At 32.5% G+C, this 24,279-nt stretch overlaps 2 protein-coding genes across 2 annotated transcripts; one reads left to right on the top strand and one right to left on the bottom strand.

The window, feature by feature from the left end:
• Window positions 1–3,490: 3,490 nt before the first annotated feature.
• On the bottom strand, window positions 3,491–6,422 carry LOC112789533 (uncharacterized). The gene is made up of 2 exons (XM_025831463.3): window positions 5,382–6,422; window positions 3,491–5,301 (listed from the first exon to the last, which is right to left on the bottom strand). The coding sequence occupies exons 1-2, from the start codon at window positions 5,992–5,994 to the stop codon at window positions 3,491–3,493; spliced, it is 2,424 nt and encodes an 807-aa protein (XP_025687248.1). The 5' UTR covers window positions 5,995–6,422.
• Window positions 6,423–17,618: 11,196 nt separating this feature from the next.
• On the top strand, window positions 17,619–24,009 carry LOC112789532 (transcription factor LHW). The gene is made up of 10 exons (XM_025831462.3): window positions 17,619–18,470; window positions 19,531–19,719; window positions 19,822–19,903; window positions 20,075–20,116; window positions 20,234–20,293; window positions 20,639–22,387; window positions 22,491–22,592; window positions 22,698–22,838; window positions 22,932–23,057; window positions 23,308–24,009. Exons 1-10 carry the CDS (start codon window positions 18,376–18,378, stop codon window positions 23,479–23,481), a joined length of 2,760 nt encoding a protein of 919 aa, XP_025687247.1. The 5' UTR covers window positions 17,619–18,375; the 3' UTR covers window positions 23,482–24,009.
• Window positions 24,010–24,279: the final 270 nt, after the last annotated feature.

Raw genomic sequence — 24,279 nt, 5'->3', positions numbered from 1 at the left:
AACACGCAGGGGCGTGGTGACCAAGCCAGGATTCAACGTGGCTCACCACGCAGGGGCGAGATGACGGGGCCGGAATCCGTCGTGGCACACCACACGGGGGCGTGCTGACGTGGCCGACATGCAGCGACTAGCACCACGCAGGGGCGTGGTGGAGCTGGCGTGGCAGAGCCCCGATGCACCACGGGGGGGCGTGCTGAAGCTGCTGGCATGCAGGGGACATGTATCACCCCGGTAAACAGCATGCAGCAGAGGTTGGAGAGCTTGAAGCTCTATATAAACGAAGAAGGAAGCTAGCCTTATGCATTTTATGGAGAGTGGGTAGGAGAGCTTAGTGTTTCTCCATATAAGCAGCTGAGAAGTGTTCTTCCAAGGAGGTTGTTGTTGCTCACCGTTCCCAGCTGGAAAAAAAGGGAAAAGGGAAGAAAAAAAAATATTATTTTATTTTTATTTTAAAGAATGGTTCGTGATTATAAAGCTCCAGAGGAACATATTGTAAATTATTTGGATCATCCAATCTATGTAAGTTGCTAAATTATAAGCTCGGAAGGGTTGTGTATTTTTATTTTTATTTCTGTTTTTTATGTTATTTATTTAGTTTGTTTTTGTTAATTTTAAATTATTCCGCTGTTATAAAAATAAAAAAAAATTAATTTGCTGTTATTTAATTTAATTTTAAATATAATCTTTTTTTGTGTATAATTAGTTAATTGTTATACAATATTTTTTTATAATACGACAAAGTTAAAATTTTTTTAAAAAAAAATTTTTTTACGGCAAAAATATAAAAATAATACCATATATAGTAAAATAAATAAATAATATAAATGTTGACCAAATTCAAAAGTTTAATACATTGTTAAAGTAATAAATAAATAAATATCAGAAAAAAAAATATATAGCTTGTTTGTAATGAAGTAAATAAATATGTAAATATTATTATTAATATTTGTTTATTAATAATACATGCATATTTATAGGTAATATAACAAATATAATTTTATTGATGCAGCCGAACAGAAATTTGTTGGTGCGTAAATTGGATCCGCCACAGAGTTGGAACCCGAGGGTTGAAAACTACTTACGTGTCACCGGATTCTACCACGTATCTAGGATTGGGATGATAAGAGGATCTCACCCGTTGTTAGCTGCTCTGGTTGAAAGGTGGAGGCCGGAGACTCACACTTTTGTGTTGCCGGTGGGTGAGGTTACGGTGACATTGGAGGATGTCGCACATATATTTGGCTTACCAATTGATGGAGAGCCCGTGAGTGGATGGACTGACAGTAGTAGTGATTTCGTTCAGAGTCACAGCATGGAAATATTCGGTCGTCAACCGGTTCTCAGTCGTAATTCAAAATCCTATATAAAGCTCGGTTGGGTTCGAAGTGTCAGAGATGCGGAGCCGTTGGACACTGAAGAGTCCATAAGGAGATACGTGAGATGTCAGATTTTCTGTCTGTTAGGGTCGACTCTATTCACAGATAAGTCGACCGCATATGCCCATGCGAAGTATCTACCATTGCTTCGCGATTTCGAGCGGATCCATACTTATAGTTGGGGTTCAGCATGTCTGGCTCATCTTTACCGAGCACTATGCCGTGCATCACGATATGATACGAAGGAGATGGATGGTCCTCTTAACCTGTTGTTTGTTTGGGCATGGGAGCGAATGCCGTGTATTTCACCCGTACCGAGGCATATCCTTCCACCTGCTAAGATACCAGTTGCCATGAGGTAAATATTTATGGTTCTTGTCGGACAATATATTCATTATGCATGTTTCAGTTACGGTTACTGACATAGATTTTTTCATTGTATCATGTTTCAGGTGGAGTCATGTGGAGCGGAGTACAGCGTGGTTGGAGAAGACTGTTGTGACATTTAGGGTTGATATAGACTACATGCAGGAGGTAACTATTTATGGTTTTAATGAATGCTAGATCCAAAGATTAATGTTATGGTTCTGACATTCGAATTATCTGTGGCAGTTTGAGTGGCGGCCGTACCAGGGAATGAACATTCCCGTCGAGTTACACAGACATCTTGATGTGTGTGATATCGTTGCTCCGTTGTTGTCGTTTGAGTGTATCGAGTGGCACCCTGCGGATCGAGTGATGCGTCAGTTTGGGTTCTTACAGCCCCCACCGCGAGCACCTAGGGACATTCCACTAGAGCAGCATTGCATGGCTCTTCGCGGAGTGCAGCTTTATGACTGGACAGTTTTGCTTGGGGATTGGATAGCGGAGTGGGGCAACAGGCGAAACACTCGTATGCGGGATCTACACCCCCTTCCGACATGGGACTTCATACCGACCCCGGAGTATCGGGATTGGTACGTGCGCTCATTCGGACATCTGCTGAGATTGTCGGCATATGTTCCTCATGCACCTGCACCTCAGCCACCGGAGCCACCTGCACCTCAGCCACCTGAGCCACCTCAGCCACCTCAGCCACCTCAGCATGCAGTGTTTGAGCCGGTTCCTTATTATGTACCACAGCCACCTCAGCCACAGGACCATAGTGCGTCCAGCCACCACTCTCATCACTCTCAGCACAGCCACCACTCTCATCACTCTCAGCCGGTACTGACGATTCCAGCCGGTACTGATGATTGGTTCGACTTTTCCATCGGCGGTCACGGAGATCAACAACTACAGAATTGGGCCAATGCTAGTTTGGGTGGTTGGTCAGATTTTAGTGCTCTGCATTCACCGTCGGGTACAGCTGATCCACGTGGGGCACCAGTTGGTATGAGCCATGGTTTGGAGCATCCTGCTTCCGACCACACGTCGGAAGGTGCATCGTGTGATAGTGGATTCCTTCGGCGGACATACACACTTGTTGACGAGTACAACCCCGGTGCATCTGCTCCAGCAGAGGCAGGTGGATCGGCACATCCAGGAGAGGCGGGTGGGTCAGCAGATCCAGCAGGGGCGGGTGGGTCGGCACCTCGTGTAGAGACAGGTATGGGTGACCCAGTTGCAGGTCACCCATATGACCTTCGGACGGAGCGACATCCACCTGATAGGTATACTTCGTCAAAGCCAGGTCTGAGCATGATGGATAAGGCATTGCACTGGATGGGTCGTAAGAAGTGAGCATCGGGTTGGGTTTTTAAGATTTGATAGTATGTTTCACTGTATTTTAATGTTCTGTATGTTGGTCGATGTTATTTGTAGTTAGAATATGTATCTTTGGGTAGTTAGAATATGTATGTTGGTCGATGTTATTTCATACTATGTTTCAATGTATTTTAATGTTCTGTATGTTGGTCGATGTTATCTGTAGTTAAAATATGTATGTTTCTTTCAGTAAGGCAGTAAATGTTATTTCATACTATGTTTCAATGTATTGTAATGTTCTGTGTTTATCATGTTCTTAACCATCAACGGATAATATCAAATTTAAAAATTCAAACACGACTTAGACAAGAAAGAAAATTTATTATAAAAATGCAAATTCAAAAATACAAATACAATGAAAATAAAAGTCATTCCCCCCCACCACTCGATCCGGCACGCTGAGGACATCGACTCCGACTATGTCCCTGGGCACCACAGAGACGGCATATCCGAGGACCACGCATGTCGCGTGAGTCCATTTCGTTCAAGTATCTGGTCAATTTTGGTCGACCTTTTGACGTTCGCCTCAAGGCGGGATTAGCGACTAATGTGGGTCCCTCATACGGAGGCCATGTCTCCGCATCACCTAACGGTGAGAACTCAAATTTATATACCTTACGAACTTCTGACATCTTGTACACGTCATGCACATACACGTGCCAATCGATTCGCTGGTTAGCACAGCAAGCAATAACATGACGACATGGTATTCGTTCTACCTGAAAGTGCCCACAGTCAAACGTACGTCGTGCAAGATCAACGACTAACACCTTTCCACTAGTCATTTCGCGCACCTCAAATACTTCATTCCGTCTGTCAAAACGGTGCACGACTATATTCCCAGCCTGTTGCATACTTGCCTCTATCCGCTGCTGTGCGAATACGGAGTAAGTATGTCCCGCACGTTTGCGTTCGTAAGATTCAGCACTCTTCCGCACAAAAAGTTCATTTAACCGATAATATGTTGCTCGAACTAGTGCCAACACAGGTAGATTACGGGCACCCTTCAACACTGAGTTAATGCACTCGACAAGGTTCGTCGTCATATGGCCCCAACGATGTCCCTCGTCGAATGCCAATACCCAATGTCTAAGCCCAATGGCATCGCACCACCTGGCATATGCCTCACCTCGCTCTTCCAACCTCTTATAGTTGATGTTATACTCCTCCACCGTTCTTGAATACCCAATATTGACCACAAGCTTCTGCAAGTGAGGGACTTTGAATGCGCGTAGGAAGTTGCTGCCGATGTGCCTTATACAAAACATCCACCATGCTCTTGGAGGTTGCCAGTCACTTCCGGAACGATTTACCGCTGCCCGAATTGACTCATGCCGGTCCGAGATCATACCCACACCATCTTTTCTAACAACATGCATTCGCAGATTCCTTAGAAAGAAGTGCCACGCATCAGCTGTCTCCCCCTCCACTAAAGCAAAAGCAATAGGCACAATGTTCTGGTTCCCATCTTGTGCAACAGCTACCAGAAGTGTACCTTTGTACTTTCCATATAGGTGTGTTCCGTCAACCTGTACTAGGGGTTTGCAATGCCTGAATGCCCTAACGCATGGATTGAAACTCCAAAATACGCGATGAAGTATTTTTACCCCTTGAGCCTCTTCATTCCCATTGTAGAGTGGGCGTGTTTCTATCTGCACAACTGACCCAGGAATCTTCTGAACCATAACCGAGAGCCACCACGGCAAGGCTTGGTAACTCTCCTCCCAATCACCGAAAACATTCGCTATGGACTTCTGTTTTGCCAACCAAGCCTTTCGGTAACTGATGGTATAGTTGAACCTTGACTGGACTTCGGCTATTATAGTTTTCACCTTTATGGACGGGTCAGTCTCGACCAATGGCCTTATAGCCTCAGCAACTGTGTCCGAGTCCAACTTGGAATGATCCTGTGAAATCACTCCAGTTGTGCACGTGTGCCTACCGTTGTATCTGCGTATCTCCCAACAACCTTTTTTCCGTATCACGCTGGCTCGGATAAGCCAGTCGCACCCACGCCCGTACATCTTGCACTTTGCATAGAACGTTTGTGGCTCAGACTCATACACTTCGTAGTCAACTCCTCTAGCGATAGTGTAACTTCTAATTGCTGCCACGACCGACTTTCTAGAACTGTATTCCACTCCAATCCGGAACTCTCCGTCCTCGGGATCAGGAACGCCTACAGAAAGTGCCCATCATCGTTTACTAATCAATCCAAAGTATATATTAAAGATAACATATTATTTGGTCATCACGTACCTATGTTTGAATATTCCGGAAACTCCGGTGCATGCATGGCGTCGAGATCCAACTCACGCATAAAAGGTGGCACGTTCATCGGTTGACTAATCGATGGGTGAACCACTACATTATGAGCTGCTTTCTCAACTCCCACATCACCATCCTCGTCTTCGTCGCCGGCTTCATAAGTAGCTTCGAAGTCCTCTTCGCTGTCACTATTCATTCCCTCGTACACTGCTGCTCTATCATCCTCCACCTCTAATTCATTTTGAATCCCTTCCGCCTCTACGGTTTCAAACTCAACATACAGCTCAATATGTGGCTGTCGCATCTGCGTCTGCCGGTGAATTTGAAACATATTATGCATAGTCACTTCGTCAGTAATTGGCATGGTATCAAACTGTATTAGACCACCAAAAACTACAACCGGATTCCGGTACAGAATTCTGCTCACTCTCATTAACGTTCCGTTCTCCATGCTTTGGCAGAGACCATTCTGAAGTTCCATAAACGTCATGGTGCATGGAACCACAAACGAAAACGGATTCTGGCTCACAAACCTCACTCCCTCATGAGTATTACGTATTATCTCACCGTCGCGATACACTACCAAGTTTGTAGTACCCTCCATTACACCAAAAACACACTCAAAGAACACTCACACACTTCCTCAGAATGAAAATGAAGCTGTGCACTGCCTTATATAGAGGGTAGCATTCACTACGCCCCCACGTTTTGATTGCCTCAGGCGAATCACGTACTGCCACGTGTCATCACGCCCCCACGTGCCACGTCATCACGCCCCCACGTGATGCACCCCACCACGCCCCCACGTGCTTGCGTGGCCAAATCCTGGTGCGCCACATCATCATCACGCCCCCACGTGATGCCAGCGTGGCTAGTTCTTGCTCCGCCACATCATCATCACGCCCCCACGTGATGAGGTACCACGCCTCTGCGTTTTGCCACCGTGTCTCACTCATCCGGCGCCACGTCATCTCACCTGCCACTCCACGCAGCCACCACGCCCCTGCGTGTTAAAGATAGGTCCACCATCGGGTAAATCACACTACTCCTCCATTACTAAGCAAAACACTAATCTAATTTCCATATAAAAATTATTGAGCCATTCAAATACATACATATATAATAAATAGTATTTGATCTCAACTACTTTAACTTCTCATAATTTTACACATTAATTAATGAACATATCAAGATCAAGATGGAGTTGCAAAAGTTTGTGTTCTGCACACAAGCTACCTCACATTTTTATTTCATTTTAGATTGATAATAATATACACTCAGAATTGTCATGGACATGCTTCTTTTTTCTGAAAAAATTGTATATAAGTGAAAAATAAAAGGTTTACTTTTAGCAATTTTGGATGTGAATTTAGTATTAACTTTAATATATTATTCATTATTTTAAAAATATATACTATGCCAAAACTTTAGAAGAACTAGGATTAACATTCAAACTTTAAAATTCAAAATTACCAAGGTGATCTCTTAAAACTTTTGAAAGGTTAATCTCATGGGAAAATGATTTTTTTATTTATAAAAATGAGATGAGTATTATATTTTAATATTATAATTTTTTTTATATTTTTTAAAGAGACAATGTGTCCAGAGAGACTGAATTAGTGTATTTTATGTCTATCCTAATAGAAAAGACACGGAGACACTAACAAATGACACAACTTATTTTTTATTTTTTTTTATTATTTTTATTAATTTTTTATAATTATATTTTTTATTATTATATTTTTCATCTCAAATTTTTTGAATGAAAAAAATGAGAATAAATTGGATTTTCATAATTTGTTCTAGTTTATCACCAATCAGAATATAAGAACACAAAATTTTGTGTCTCTATTCATCAATGTCTTATCTTATCCTATTCTCAGTATCTTATTCTGTCCTGTTCTCAAAAACAAACGCAGTCTAATATATCATATTTAAAGTTAACATTCTAACAGTTTATAATTTAAAAAAATATCACGGTCAGTCCGGTATAAAAATAAAAAGTGCAAAAAAAAAAAATCAAGTTTGTAATCAATTTTTTTAAGAAAGGAAAGAAGAAAGAAGAAAGAAGATGAGAAGAGAGAGTAGTTAACTAACAACCTCGTGATTAATCAAAATGAAAATTAAAAAAAAAATGGCACTAGCACTTGAATTTAGCTTTTGTCTGGAGTACGGGAGAAAGAGCCTGTGCTATCCTTTTCTGCTTTTCAATCTGTGACACAACAAAGAAAATGACCAAACATACATTACAAAGGTTTATTTAATGTCTATACTCACTACTGCTTTTCAAAGGGTACCTAACTAAATATATATCATTTCTTAATTATTATTATTATAATAAATAGCTGAGAACCTTCATTAGCTTATACCAAACATGAAAGGTTTTCCAATAATAATAATAATGTCTTTATTTGACATATATATGGACTACTAATAAATTTATTTCAACTTATTTATATATCTATTCCAATTAGTAATTCTCAAATTAAGCAATGATATGTTAATTAATTTCTTCTTCTAAATGAATAATTTTTAAAACAAAAATAAAAACATTTAAATTAAGAAAAGTATCCATATATGTATCATTATTATTTAATTAATTTTAGATCTGGTTAAAATAAATTTAAAGATTATTAAAGAACTTGAATAATCTAACCCGTCTTTTTTTATAGCGCCAAAGTTAGTCAAAAGCCTCTCTTCAGAAATAGATAGTGGTAATTGATTGCTACATATCTTTGCCAAATTCAACACGACCAAATAATCCAAATTAATGTGAAACTGTCTCTTGTACCTAAATATATCAACATTCTTTTAGAAGCCACTACTGAATTTGTTGGAAATAATAATGGAAAATAAAATAATTTGATGAATATATAGTATTATATATAACTATTAATATAACTTGTATATGTGTTGGAGATTTCCAAGCAAAGAATATGGTCCAAGCCATATTAGTTCTAGGAACTGTTTGTATATTCCAACATCTCTTGCATCCAATAATGTCTACACAAATAGGTAAAAACCTATCATTTTCCCTACCAATTCCTAGGGTTGCTTGTTCCTTTTTTTACTTCCACAATGGCCAATAATGCACTATAATTTTTAGAATAATAATACTAATATTTAAAAGTTAGTGTAAATTGAACACTTAATATAATAATTTAATATTTAAAAAAAAAAGTATTTTTGAGTGGTTAAGTAAATGTTACACTAAAGTTTAAAAATAATGAAATGTGTGTCTATGTGAATATGATAATTTGGATAATAATATTTAAAAAAAATAGTTTTCCCAATAGAAGTAGCTTTCTAAAAATCTCTTAAGCATATCTTTTTAAACTCTAAAGATTGCAAACAATTAATTAATATCTTAAAATTTTAAAATGTGACCAATTATATTCCATAAATTTAATAATTTACTAAAAATATGTTTAATTAAAGATTTTTTAGGAGAATTAATTATTTCTCTAATTCTTAAATCTTACGAGGTTAATGCATATATAATAAGGTCCGTGCAAATTCTCTTACTCCTTTCATACCCTTATAGTTGCAATAATATTAGAAAATCAGTAAAATTTATTATTTTTTATTATTAATTAGTTAATAATATTTAAAAATATAAATTAAAAATATATTGTTGAATTGTTAAACTAAAGATATTAAATTGACAACTAAAAATAATGATAAAAAATAATTTATATTGTCCCTTAAATTTTTTTGTATAATACTTAATTTTGTCCCTAAATTTATATGCAGTCTCAATTTAATTTCTAAAATTTTAATCGTTTTTATTTAGTTCTCAATGCAAATTTTATAAATATGATTCATATTAGTTCTCAAAATAATTTTTTATGCACAAATATTAAAGACCAAATTTAAAGATATGTTAATCCTTAAATATATGCAATTAAAATTTTAGAGACTAAATTAAAATTTACATACAAATTTAAAGATCAAATTAAATATTAACCCAAAATTATACACCTATTATTAGTTAGATTACACATGCATGTATTTATATAAATTAAACCACCACTGGCTTTGGAAGAAGAGAAACTGCTTGATTATTACTTCTCTTCTCATCCTTTCCTTCTGAATATTCTTTCCAAGATTATCATTGTTTGTTCAGATGAAATTATTATTAGTCTATGGTCTTTGTTTGAGTGAAACTTACTCCTTCAATTTTTAAACCAAATTAACATAAGGATAGCATAGATACAGCTAGCAACTGATGATTAAAAAAGTGTCTGAGCTTAGTCTTTCGAATTTTATGCATGAGTCAGATTAATTTTTTTAATTTTAATTAAATTAAAATGGCTTTTTGAATAGTTAACTAATTTGTAATAAATTAATTAGTACTTAATCTGATGAAAAACATGCACTAAAAATATCATTTGAATAACTTAAAAATTAATTTGATTTTATGCATGAATTTGAAAAAAAACAAATTACATATTAAAAAATATTAGATGACAAATATTTTTTATAGGATAAAATATTATTTTAGCCACTAATATTTAAATTAAATCATAATTTTTTTAACATTTAAAACGTTTTATTTTTTTAATATTTTATTTTATCATATATATTTTAGTTTTATAGTCAAAATTATTTTTTTTTCAAAAAATCTCCTTTCTTTAATTTTATTCTCATCTTCTTTTAAATAAGATGACAATTACAACTGTCATGGTCGTAATTGTAATTTTAGTGATTTGAAAATAAACTAACAGAATAATAATAATAATAATAATAATAATAATAATAATAATAATAATAATAATAATAATAATAATAATAATAATAATAATAATAATAATAATAGAAAAAGTTTTATAGTTGTCTTACATTTGAATTAATATATACTAGTCATCTTCTCTTTTTCACTAAAAATATTGGTCCCATCGTTCTTTTATATGTTTATTATTCAAATCAACCTAGATGAATTCAAAAAATAAAATAAGAAAGAGAGAATATAAATATCATTATCAAACTTGAGAGGGGGCTAGCTAGGACACACAAGAACCTTTGAATAGGAATCTTTTTTTTAACTCTTTTCCCCACAAAAATTACTATGACCTACAGTTAGGTGAAATAATAAAAAGTAACAAAGAGGAACCACATAATAAAGAAACGCACACACACTCATGTGTCTGAGTGTCTCCAACTAGTGCTCCATCTTTTTATGCCTTTTTATGTTTCTTTGTTTTCCTCCCTCTTTGTTTAATTCTCAAACCCTAAATCAAAGTTGTGACTAGGGTGGCAATATGTATCTTACTTGTGGTATTCAATCCGATTCAATTCAATCGAGTAAGATTGTCAATTCAATTTGCAGCGAGTAAGATTTTTCTGGTCATCAAGTAAGATGTGGGTTGAGCTGCAATCCTATTCGACCAATCTGTACATTATATATGTATATGTTATATTTATATAAAATATGTTTCAAGTGGATGTTAAACTAAAAGACTCTTACTAAATGTAAAAGATCCTTAATCACTAAAAAAATTATTAACTGATAATTTAATATATATTTTTATATAAAAATCAGTTTTATTTTAAATTATCATCAAGTTATATAATAATATTACATTTTTTTAATAATCTGCAGGTAGAATTATGTACCCACAAATTAAAAACAAATAAGATTATTAATTACCAAATGCATATAAAAATTTCAACACACTGATAAAATTAGAATTAGATCTAAACTTTATCATATCTTACTAATTACCAACCCTAGTTGTGACCAATCAATTATGAATTATCTACAACCCTGTTTTCATTGTTATCTCAATGCTAGTTCACACATGATAATGGCCCATAAACTATAAGATATGGTTTTGATAACTAATATATATTTTTAAGACATATTATATAACTTCTTAATATATTATTATATTCTCCTAAAAATATTTTTAATTAGTTAATAATGAAACATTAGTTAAAAATTTTAAATGATAAAATGTTTCTAAAACTTATAATATTTTAAATATATTGATTTTATTTTTTAATTTTTTAATTAAAAGTTAATATTTAAAATATTAAATACCATTAAACTGCTTAAATCATTAATTAAAACTTCAAATGATAAAATGTTTCTAAAACTTATAATATTTTAAATATATTTATTTTATTTTTATTTTTATTTAAAAGTTCATAATATTTTAAAACCTCAAAGAGAAGTAGGGATTAATCAGATTTTTGAATCCATCATGAGAACCTCTCTCCTCTCCGTAGGGTCAGCACTTCTATATCCAAAAATATATAATTAGTGAGGTAATTAAGCATATTCAAAGCTTCATTATTAGTTAAGTTTTTAATGATTAAAAAAGATAAATTAAAGAAGCATCACAAGGTTCACAACCACCCATGAAACTTAATTAAGCATCATTGTTAACCAAAAAGTAGGGACAATGACTGGAATAATGTCAGCCAACCATAGCCATATATAGGCCCAAATTAAAAATTTGCACAAGGGCAAGGAAAATAATAAAAAAAATTAATTATATCTTAATTTAATTTTGATTATCTTGGATTTGATAAAGAAAATGTGAGTGGTTTGTTCTGTTCTATAAAGATATCAAAGACCAAGAACAGAGAATATGTAGTAATATGTACAAGTGAAACAAAAAAGTAGGTCATTGAGGTATCAAGTTTCAATTTTTTTTTGTGACTATTATATATATATATATATATATATATATATATATAATTATATTATAAATTTATAATAATTAATATAACCTATGCTATGAATCTTTCACTAACAAGGTAGATTGATACACATATTTGATTGCAGCTTCTTCAATGCACACATTGGAACATAAGGAGTTGCATTTTGTCCTCTCAAATTAAGGAAGAGCAAACCTACTAATTAAGGAAATTACATAAATGCCTTGTGGGGGAGCAAGCCATGCTTTTTAGTGAGATATCCACTTTATCTAGAAGATATTTTAATAAGAAAAAGAAACACACAATATGCAAAAAATTGAAAAAGAGAATTAAAAAAAACCTTTAATATCAATTCAATTTGGCAAGGAAAAGTGTCTAGTATTAAAAAATAAGTTAAAAAACATAATATTTTACAAACAAATAAAATAGAAAAAGTATTAGAATAGGTTTATAAACTCATGAACGTTTTTATTGGACACTTTCATTTGTGTTATCTTTTATTGTACATAAATATAAATATGAGGTTTCTTCATTTACCCTTGCAAAGGCTTTATTGAAATGGGTGTTTGAAAACTGGATATTTTTTAACAACTCACGCATGAAATAGGAAGAATTAGCATATTCTTATGAATTCCATTACTCAGTCAATCAGAAAACGATGCAATACTAATTTTATGCATTTTTCACGTTTATAACATTAACATTTTAACGTATCTCGAGATTTTTGGTTCTTTACTCATTATCTCATTTATTAAAAATAAAATTATAAAATTTAAAATATCAAAAAGGACAATAATAACCTCAAACATATGAATTTACCTTTATTAAATACAATAGACAATTTTATATATCTATCGACCTTTATTTGTTGTCTTCTTTCTTTTTATTTTTCTTCCAAGAAAAAGAAAAAAGTTAAGAACTTCAGGTAATAAAAGAAAAATTGAGAATTTTGCTTTGTGTTTACTCTTGATAATAAGATACAAGAGTTGTCCTAATATAATGCAAAACAAAAACTAAAATCATTACATTATTTACACATTTGTACATACACTCCAATTTTGTAATAAAAAATTAATTCAAGAAAACCCTATAAACTAACAATAGAGTATAGGAAATAAGATTCAAACCTACGACATACAATATTGAATAACTTATTGCTAGAAAATCTTCTTATGAATTGACACAAAACCATCTTATTATCTATGACAACACAAAAAGATTGTGTTTCGTATCCTTTTGTCTTCTCTTGATTTTATTTCATGTTGAGAGCTCTTTGGTTGCCCCTAAAAAATAAATAAAATAGAATGAGTATATATATATATATATATATATATATATATATATATATATATATATATATATAAACATATTGTTCTATATATCTATCCATTTTCAAGATTTTGGTCCCAAAAAAAAAAAAACAAAAAAACTATGGAAAGTTATTGAATTAATAGTATACACACAATGTATACATTGAATATTTTTTTTCCCTTCATCAGATTTAACATAAATATCATGGAACAAATTAAAATAATGAAGCTTTTTGTTTCGTATATTATATTCGAATTTTAACATAAATTTAATTTTAATATATTTTTAGTATAATTTTACATATACATTCAATTATATAATAGTATATTAGTAAAAATAATTATTTTTTATATTAACTGTGTAAATAATTATTTAAAAAATAATTATAATTGTACAACTGTAAGTCAACGTATAATTAAAAATTAAACTCTTTTAACATATAAAAAGAGCAAAATATTTTTATAGAATGTGAAAAAATAATGTGCAATTTGGAGCATTTCTAGATTCTAACTGTCCTATTATGATTCCTAAAGAGATTCGTATAAGAATAAGACTTAACTTCTTTTTTTTTTTGTTAATTTAATTATGTTATTTGTATTTCCATTATTGCTCTTTCCCACCACTGTTGTGGTCCTTTGATTGTTACTCTTGGAGATGTAGTTGACCCTCCTTGATCTATATAAAACCCAACTCACCTAAAATTTCAAGTTTGACTTCTGAATAAATTTCTACTTAGATATATAGATGATTTCATTTTCCGTTAAATTGCATAAAATCTCAAGGATGTAGACTAATAAAGTGTTATTTGATTGAAAAGACACTTCCATTAAGCTGCCAAAATTTAATTTGTTTTTTATCTTTTACTTTTATTGCATGACCTTATTTAGCGCATAGTTAACTTTTTTTTAGATTAATGATCATGTAGTTATATAATTAAAAAAAAAAGAATTCTTTTGGGTGAGAAAGTGCCCTTGTACATTCCAACAACAAAACATTGTAATTATGGCTTTTATATTAAAGTGGGAATAAAACAGAAATGAAGTTTGGCTTTAATATTAACTATTTTTTAAAATAAATATTTAGGCTTTCTAAATTTTAAATCCTAGATTATAAATTTTAAACCTTAAATATTAAATTCTAAATTTTAATTCTAAACTTTAAACTCTCCAAAAAAAAGTAAAGTTAAGAAAATGATTATACAATAATAAAATTGACTAATATTAAATAATTAAAAGGCAATTTCCTGTACTTATTTTTTTAATGCATTTTTATGGTAAAATCTCTGTTATTACAACAATTATAAATTTACAATCATTAATCATTATTAGTGATTGATATAAAACAAGGAACCAATGAGCATAATGATTTTCATAATGGATTTTGTTAACGTAACAGCAAATTCAAAGTGTCCAAAAATCAGCTTGCATGCATAATAATTCAAAGATTTAATTAAATGTTTAAATTGTTCATCATCCAAATGCTGCATCTTCAGACAAGGTGCAATCCTCATCATTTTCCCACCTCACTCAACCATCATGTCAAATTGAAATTATCATCACCCTTTCCACAACATCTAATTATTTCTGCAAATTAATTAAACAATATATATACCTTGAACCAATTATATTAATGGGGAAAAATATATTTTTTTTCATTAATGTATGATATTTGATACTCAAAATAATGACCATATATAAATAAAAATAATTTTATTATATTTTCCAAATAAAAGTGTTGTGGGCATGATAAAGTTACACTAATATAAGAAAAGATTGCTTAATTGATCCAAATGATTTGACATTTGTTTGTTTAAATACGGCATTATATGTTTAATTATGTGAATGAAAATAAAGAATAGCGCCAAGAAAGATTTATTGGCAATAAGTTGACTCGACTAAGAAAAAAGGTGTAACTTTGTTTAAATATAGTAATATTATTAGTTATAATAAAATTATATAAACTTTTTTATTAATAATAATCTAAAAATTGGATTATAATTAGCTAACTACCATAAAAGATTTTATTTCAAATTTTATGAAATTAAATATTACTTAAGGTATTATACCTTGTAAGTTATTTTATATGTTTTAAATAAATATTGCTTTGATTTAATTTTTTATATTAAGAATATACCAGATTATTTATTAATAAATCCAATGATATTAAACTAACATGAAATTATGTATATATCATATATGTAGCATATAAATTTGTATCAATCTAAAATATGGAAGCTTGCAAGAATTATAATTTATAAAAATGAAAAAGGCAATCTAAATCCAAGAGCTAGACCTAAAATCACACTGATATAGCTAAATTATAATATTTATATAAAATAAGTTAAGAATCAAATTATACATAATAGTTTTATTAATATGTACTCTAAAAATATATATTAAGTATTATCACTTAAAAAATATTATGAAAATATATAAATTTTAAAATTTTAATACTTTTTTAAATATGTACATAACAATGTAAGCCTGCTAAAATTCTATTGGTTATGAATAATTCTTCCTTTTCATCAACTCCCAAGTCTTATTTTCCCCCAATGAAATTCCAAAGGTTTCTGATGGTGTTGCCATTATGGTAATTAAAGTTGAAAAGGAAGGGCAATGATTGTATGACGTCAGCAAGACAGCAACCTCCACTTTAGCTGAATGGCCATCACTGCCTCCCTGTTTAGACCACACAACACTAATAACACACTAAACAAGAAACTATTAAAAAAAATATTAATGTATTAACAGTAATTACTAAATTTTTTTTCTCCATTAAGAATTATTGAAGAAAATAATTTTCCATGTAACCATAACTATTTGACAATTTTGATAAATAAATTATTTTATTGGTTCTATCCAAAAGAGGAATTGGAGGTAGGCACAGAAGAAGATAAGAAAATATAATTAACAGAGAAAATAATAATAATGTCATTTTAAATTTTTATACTTTTTGAAAGTTTATCTATCTTACATTTTAAAAATACATGTTAAAATTATAAATTAAAAAAATTATTAAAAATATAAAAAATTAAATTTTAATATATTTATTTTTATTAATTAAAAGAAAATTTTTTAAATTATCCTAAAAATATATTAATTAAATTCTTTTTTATTGTATCTTATATGAATTCATAAAAAAACAATATTATCAAAATAGAAATAATATTATCATCTTTCTTAATAAAGAATGACGCTATCAATTTAATAATAGTATTAACATTTTTCTAATGGTTATTCCTTATCTTATTTTAGTTTAGTTAATATGTGTTTTTATGTGTTTTAACTTTTAAGACACATATTAAAATTATTAATTAAAAAAATTATATAAAAAAAGTTAAAATTCTAATGTATTTATTATTTATATATTAAATAAAAATTTAAATCTTTTTAATAATATAATTTATTTTTTATCTACTAATAATGTAAAAAATTTTTACATATATATCTAATAGTATATTACTACATTATTAAAAATATTAATTTTTAAATTTAAAATTAACATATCATTTACACATATAAATTTTATTAAATAATTATATAAAATTATTTATAATTTTATACTATTAATATATGAAAATTAAAGTATTCATAATAAAAAAATATATTATGTTAGTTAAGCCTATTTTATTTTCATCCAAATTTAATTGAGAAACTTTTAGAATTAATAATTTTTAATATTTTTGGTCATTATTTGAATAGCACAAATAATAAATTATTTTTATCAAATAAATTTTATTAATTTATGTGTTTAAATTTTAAAAATATGGATACAAATTATATTATTTATATGTATAAATTTTAATAAATATAAATATAAATTATATAATTTTTTTTAAAAATATTATTCTTATATTAAAATCAGCTACTAAAATTAACCACTACTATATTTATATATAAATATATGTATAATTTATTTTATTTTTAATGTGTATTTATATTTTAATATATATTTTATATTATAACTAATTTTAGTAACTGATTTTAATATATAAATAACATAACCAATATCTTTTATATATAAAACTTATGTAAATATGAGTATAAATTATTATTGATAAAATATTTAAAAAATATTAAAATTTATTATTTTTTATTATTTATTAGTCATTACTATTTAATAATATAAAATAAAATATATTATTTAATTATTAAATTAAAAAATAATTAATAATAAAATTTAATACTCTTAATATTTTTTAAAATAATAATATTTATTACTTAATTTATAATTAGAAATAGTAGATAGAGCGTAGAGGCAATGAGGCTACAAGGAATTCTCTACAGTGTCTGAAAACCCATTTTCAGCTTCTTCTCTTCTCACAACCCGACAAAACTCTTTCTCTCTCTCTCTCTCTGCTTCAGTGGCTGTAGCTCGTAATTTCCCCTCAAAAACCTCACCTTTTTCGATTCCCTTTTTTCCTCTCATTCATTCTCCCTTCCCCAATCGTCTTCCATTTATTTCCCATCTCACAGAACCACAGACACACCAAAACGACCCTTTCAAACTTCAAACAAAAACACTAATACCCCCTCTTTTTTCCATTCTCAACAACACTCAGAAAGATGGTATCTCTATACAAGCTTGAATCTCGTGGGATTGTATAGCCCACAACATAAAGCTCTCAACTTTCTTCTTCTCTTTGTTCTCTCTGCAACTTTCCTTCCTCCTTCTCTCTCTCAAGCTTCCTCTGCCGGAGGATGGCATGCCGGCGCCGGGAACTGATCGTAGTGAACTTGGATCCAGAGAGGAAGCTAAGTGGAGGCTTGAGGACCAAACAAGCAGGGAGAGGATCCTGCCGCGGAAGCTAGTCTTCGCTTCAAGAACTTGCAGGAAGAAGAAGAAAAAGAAGAAGAAGAAGAAGAATGCAACTTGCTTGGTTTTGACCCCTTTTCTCTACTTCTCTGTTGCTGAATGCTAAGTGTTTCAACGCTGCGTCGGAAGATTAAAGACCGAAACTTTAAGCCTTTTTGTGGAGCCCCTTTTTGAGTTCAAGCAGAAAACAGAAATGGGGTTTTTGTTGAAGGAAGCTTTGAAGACTCTCTGTGCTCGGCACCAGTGGTCTTATGCGGTGTTTTGGAAGATCGGATGTAATAATTCCAAGTAGGTTTCCCCAAAACTAAAGAATTGATTTCAAATTTTGTGTTTTTCTATGTTTTGTTTTTTGGCTAATGACTTTTTTTTTTAATTTTTATTTTTATTTTTGGTGTTTTATGTTTTTAATGTCTGTACTTTATTGGGAACCAAACGGTGGGATCGCATCCTAAATTCGTATATTTAGATTCTGTTTCCGGGGTAGGTTCGTTTTCATGATAAAAATCCACATGTTAGTTCCTGTTTTGGAACTTTATGTGTGTGCCCTTTGTTGCTTCTGTTTTGCTATCAAGAATCTTACTTATTTCTTTTTGTGTTTTTAAAGTTACATTTTTTTTAAATATAGAAAAAAAATATAAAGTTTGTTGTGTATCGCTTTGCCAGGCGCACTATCTATTGATTCAGTACTTGATTCTTCCTTCTTTGGTGTTGTTTTGGTCTTTGTTTTCTTGTTCCATTAAATGAAAAAGCTGAACTCCATCCATGCTTCTTCAGAAGCTAATCTTCTGATCTATCCATGTCATGTTAATAACTTATGTGATACAGTGTTATTAGGTTCTCTTTTGTTTATAATTGAATTATAATTGTGATTATCATGCTAATAAGTTCCCTAAATTTCATGAGCTTAAAGTATCCAAAGCAAAACAGGAGAAGGAAAACAAAGGATTTTTTAGATCAAAAACTTAAATTTTATGTTTGCACCATAGAAATAATTATAAAATGGACATACAAAATTTGAGATTTTCCTTTTTTTTTTGTTTTTACCTCAAGCTGTTATGGTGTGACCTTTAGTTGATTTAAGCCAATCTGAACACATATTAGTTCTAATGTGGTTTTTTAATAAAATAAGATAAAAGGAGAGGAATGAAAGGAACTCCATCTTTTTAATATTGCATCTTACTTCCTTTAAAACCTTCCGTTTTTGACTGAAACATGTAACTGATTGTTGCTTATTTGCAAAGTCATAACTTGCTTTCACACCATCTATATGCTTTGGTTGTTGACTTTGGAATGTTTCTGTTTTAGTTAAATTAAGTAATAAGTAATTAACTGTAGTTTGACTTTGCAGGCTGTTAATCTGGGAAGATTGCTACTACGAACCCTTGCTGTCTCCTTTTCCGGCAAGCGTTGCCGGGGAGGGAAGCTGGTTTTCTTCGGAGTCTCAGTTGTCGCAGCTAGGAATTCAGGATGAGGACAGAGTCTGTTCTTTGATTAACAAAATGATGGTGAATAATTCAGTCAATATAGCTGGTGAAGGGTTAGTGCTTTCTCTTGTTGCCATTTAAAAGTTCATTTATGTCCTAACTCTTGTTGTTTTAGTTGTTGTTCCGGTGTTGAGTGCTGCTTTTTCTGTTGCTAGGATAATTGGACGGGCAGCATTTACGGGAAACTACCAGTGGATTCTATTGAACAATTTTACAAGAAATGCATATCCACCTGAGGTATGTGGATGATCTGCATCAATTAATAGAGTAATAGCATTTCTGTAGAAAGGAAATTGAGCTTTGTATAAGCTTAACTATTATGAAAAGTTGTGTGATAGGGTTCATATATTGCATTGGTAATGGTTGGAATTGATAAACTTATGAATGAAGTTTGTGTGTTCATTTTAGGTGTATACTGAGATTCATCACCAATTCTCAGCTGGAATACAGGTTTGTGATTTAGATTATGCCTCACATTTCGCTGTAAACTTATTTTATTTATTTATTTATTTGTTATAATTATTAATTCTTGATAATGCATTTTTTTCTATCTCTTTCTCTGTTCAGACAATAGTGGTTATTCCTGTGCTTCCGCATGGTGTTGTTCAACTTGGTTCTTTTTTACCGGTAAGTCCTTTTCTTTTTATATTTTAATTTTAATGAGATTGGTACAATGTCTCAGATTATTTCTTGCCATAGAATGAGATCATGGTGAGAAAGCACAGAATTTTTACTCACTATCTTTTACACATGTCGAGTAATAAGATTGCATGTATAATTCACACTATCTTGATCTCAATTGCACGGGTCATGGGTGATTTCATTTGTTGATTCATTAAACGCAGTTTGAGTTGTTAGTGAATTTAAAGTTTAAGAAGCTTGATGCTTACTCAACCTACAATATCTGGTTTGTCATTGTGTCTAGTCGGTCTATCTTTTCTTCGACTAATCCAGCCATACTTGTTACTGTAGATAATGGAAAATATTGGATTTGTGAATGATGTGAAGAGCTTGATCTTACAATTGGGATGTGTTCCTGGTGCCCTTTTAGCTGATGATTACTCAGCAAAACTTTCTACCATAAGTCTTGCAAAACCTGCTAATGTCGGTATACCTGTGTCTGTTGATCCTCCAGTTATTACCCCAAACTGCCCTCCTTTGATAGCTGGTGGCTCGAACCAAGCAAGTAATTCATCTCATGTTCCAAAGTCTATTGTTCAACACATAAATAATTATGACGGTTCGATAGTGACGCCTCAAAGCCGTAACATAAACCAGATATCATCCAAATACCATAATGAACCTTGTAAACCTAATGACCACTCAATAACCAAAACAAACGTCAGTGGCCAACAAGAGAGTATGGTTGTGAAGGCTGAAGCTGAATTGATGCCATCAAATTTCAGTTCATGTATGCAAAAGCAATCTGGTTCTTATAATACAAGATCTGCATACAATGATTTAGCCAGTTTCCGCCAACCAAGTCTCGGTGATTGCAGCCTTAAATACATGGAACAGCAAATCTTATCTGGAGTTGGGAGACAAAGTCATGTTAGTCCTAATATGAACACATCAAGCACCTTAAATATGGCTCAACTGAAAACAAATAGCAGCCGTATTCTTGGATGTGTCCAGAGTTCTCCAAATTCTTCAGTTCTTGGAGGAGTCCCAACATCTGGTGGGATGACTAATCTTATGAGGACAGATATGATTAATGGGTCGGCTTCAAGCCTACCACAAAATGTTGGGGTTGGACTTCAAAATGATAGATCAACTAGAGCTGGCATGCATTCTGTGTCTAATTTGACCAATCAATCAGTAACCACTCACATGCCTTCAGAAGATTCTAATCAGAAGAATCATGCTGTTGATTTGAAGCGTGCTTATGATGCTCTGGCTTCGTTGGATCAAGGGCTAGATGATGTGATGCTTCAGGACTTTAAAATCCCATTTCTTCATCTTGAGGATCATGTATCCATGAACGATCAGATCTCGGGGTTTGTTGGTGATTGTCTCATTAAGGATGCTACTAGTCAACATATGATGGGAAATGCTAAACATGAAGAAGCTTGCACTCAACCTCCATCGAGTGACGACCTCTTTGATGTTTTAGGTGCAGATTTTAAAATGAAACTGCTGAATGGAAACTGGAATAAGTTGCTTGCTGATGAACCAGATGCCGGTGCTGAAAACTTAGATAACAAGCCAACATACATGAATATGCATGGAGCTCCACATTATAGTAGATCGATAAGCGAAACAATATCAAGCAGTGGTATCATCTCTGCCACCTGCACTGACAACCTCTTAGATGCTGTGATCTCAAGGGCTCAATCTGCTTCTGCCGGGAAACAGAATTCCGATGATATGTCATGCAGGACAACAGTGACAAGGACTAGTACCTCCTCAACTCCCTCTCCGGCCTGTAAACAAGTTCTGTTTGATGTTCCCAAGACGGGGGACAAGATAGGTTCAGCCGAAACCAGTTCTGCTAAGAACACTTCCATTTATGGATCTCAACTTAGTTCCTGGATTGAGAATGGGAGCAGTGTGAAGTGTGAGAACAGCGTTTCGACTGGATACTCTAAGAAGCCAGATGAAGGTAAATCAAACCGTAAAAGGCTCAAGCCTGGGGAGAACCCCCGCCCTCGACCCAAAGATCGCCAAATGATTCAGGATCGTGTGAAAGAGTTACGCGAAATTGTGCCAAATGGAGCAAAAGTATATAGCTTTTCTCTTGTTCTCTTATATCTCAATCCAAAATTTCTTATTTAAGTTTGTATACTAATGCTTAGATTTTCTCTTTAATTTCTTGTAATAACAGTGTAGCATAGATTCACTCTTGGAAAGGACTATTAAGCACATGCTTTTCTTGCAAAGTGTAACGAAGCACGCCGACAAGCTGAAACAAACTGGGGAGTCTAAGGTATAGACATCATCTTCTCTTTTCGCAGGGCAAGTTGAATTTTATAGAAATAGTTATGGTAAGGAAAATATTTTAAATTTAATTGGCAATGTGTTATATATCCAGATTATTAGTAAGGAAGGTGGATTGCTTTTGAGAGATAATTTCGAGGGAGGAGCGACATGGGCGTATGAGGTTGGTTCACAGTCAATGGTTTGCCCTATCATAGTCGAGGATCTGAGTCCTCCGCGTCAGATGCTAGTTGAGGTAGTTATCAATGCTTTTATAATCTTATGAAATTCTTTTGGCCATAAAATTTTTGTGCCACCTTTTAAACCTGTTTGCTTTGATTACTTTCAGATGCTTTGCGAGGAGCGCGGTTTCTTTCTCGAAATAGCTGACTTAATCCGAGGACTAGGCTTAACCATCTTAAAGGGTGTCATGGAAACTCGCAATGACAAGATTTGGGCGCGCTTTGCTGTTGAGGTAATACTCCAGAAAATGAAATAACTAATAATCATAAGGGTGTGTTTGGTTAGAATATAGACTATACAAGTGAGAGTTACAATTTCAACAATGAATGAACTTTATACATAAAATAACATGGGGAGCTCATTCAGGAAATTGTATACACCATGCTTACCCCTAACCAAACATGCCCCCCAAGTATAATAAACTGTTCATACATATCATAACATCCATTTTGTGTGGGCGAAAATACCGAAAACTTTCTCAGGCAAACAGGGATGTAACAAGGATGGAAATATTCATGTCGCTGGTTCGTCTTTTGGAGCAAACAGTGAAGGGAAATGCATCTTCATCGAATGCAGTCGACAACATGATGGCTTATCATTCTTTTCCACAAGCTACCCAGATACCCGCGACCGGTATGCCTACTAGTTTGCAATGAGCCACCTGCAACTTGATTGTTCTCTTGGAATGGATGTGTGTTGAGAGCAAGTTTTAAAGCACTTGCAATGACCGATATCAAATCTAGTCCGAGACTTCGGCAGGCGATCCTAACTTGGTCTAACTGCAACCATCTTGAGCCTTTTTCGATTTGACCGGCCTCATTCTGGAGGAGGAGGATGTGTCTAGTTAAGTTAATATGCAATCAATCCAACTTTGGATAATTTATATGAATGTGTCCTCCTCTCATATGACTTGCCTCCAATTTTTTTCCTGTTCGAGTAAAATTCCGTCGGTGAAATGCACGATGCTCGGCAGTTGTCGCAGCCGTTCTGATGATGTATAGATGTTGTAGGATTTGGAAATGGGGGTCAAGCTATGCTCTTTGTATTCCCTCTTTTTTCTCCATTTTTCCCCCTTGGAGTGGTGTGATCTTGCCTTTGTCAAACTTAAACCGTTATGAATTTCAGCTTTGTGTGGTTTGTAATGTAAATGTGGAATTTGTTTTTAAATCGGATTGAGTAGACAATTCTTGGTGTCTCCTGTTGCTAAAGTTTGCTAGTGACAAAAAAAAAAGCACATTTTCTTAGTTTGAAGTTTACTTGCCATCAAGAACTTTTGCCTAATATCAAATTGAGAGTCGAAAGTTTATATTACGGACAAAAAATAAGCTTTTAATTTGTTAATGTTGTTTCAAAAACAAGTGGGTTTACCATGCAACTTTGGTATTACCGAATAATCAAAAATCAAAATTCAAAGAGTAGATTTTGTCTGTGAAGGGTAATGCTATTGTCGAATT

Source organism: Arachis hypogaea, chromosome 3 (genome assembly GCF_003086295.3).
Source record: "Arachis hypogaea cultivar Tifrunner chromosome 3, arahy.Tifrunner.gnm2.J5K5, whole genome shotgun sequence".
In the NCBI taxonomy this organism is placed as follows: Eukaryota; Viridiplantae; Streptophyta; class Magnoliopsida; order Fabales; family Fabaceae; genus Arachis; species Arachis hypogaea.
This window is presented reverse-complemented; position numbering and strand designations above follow the sequence as displayed.

What these genes read in the sequence shown, in the direction of transcription:
- LOC112789532 (XM_025831462.3), top strand. Translation starts at nt 18,376, where the DNA reads ATGGGGTTTTTGTTGAAGGAAGCTTTGAAGACTCTCTGTGCTCGGCAC. An exon ending in ATCGGATGTAATAATTCCAA is followed by an intron (nt 18,471 to 19,530) that starts GTAGGTTTCCCC and finishes TTGACTTTGCAG; the next exon opens with GCTGTTAATCTGGGAAGATT. An exon ending in GTCAATATAGCTGGTGAAGG is followed by an intron (nt 19,720 to 19,821) that starts GTTAGTGCTTTC and finishes TTCTGTTGCTAG; the next exon opens with GATAATTGGACGGGCAGCAT.
- LOC112789533 (XM_025831463.3), bottom strand. Translation starts at nt 5,994, where the DNA reads ATGGAGGGTACTACAAACTTGGTAGTGTATCGCGACGGTGAGATAATA. An exon ending in TCCGGAATATTCAAACATAG is followed by an intron (nt 5,302 to 5,381) that starts GTACGTGATGAC and finishes CACTTTCTGTAG; the next exon opens with GCGTTCCTGATCCCGAGGAC.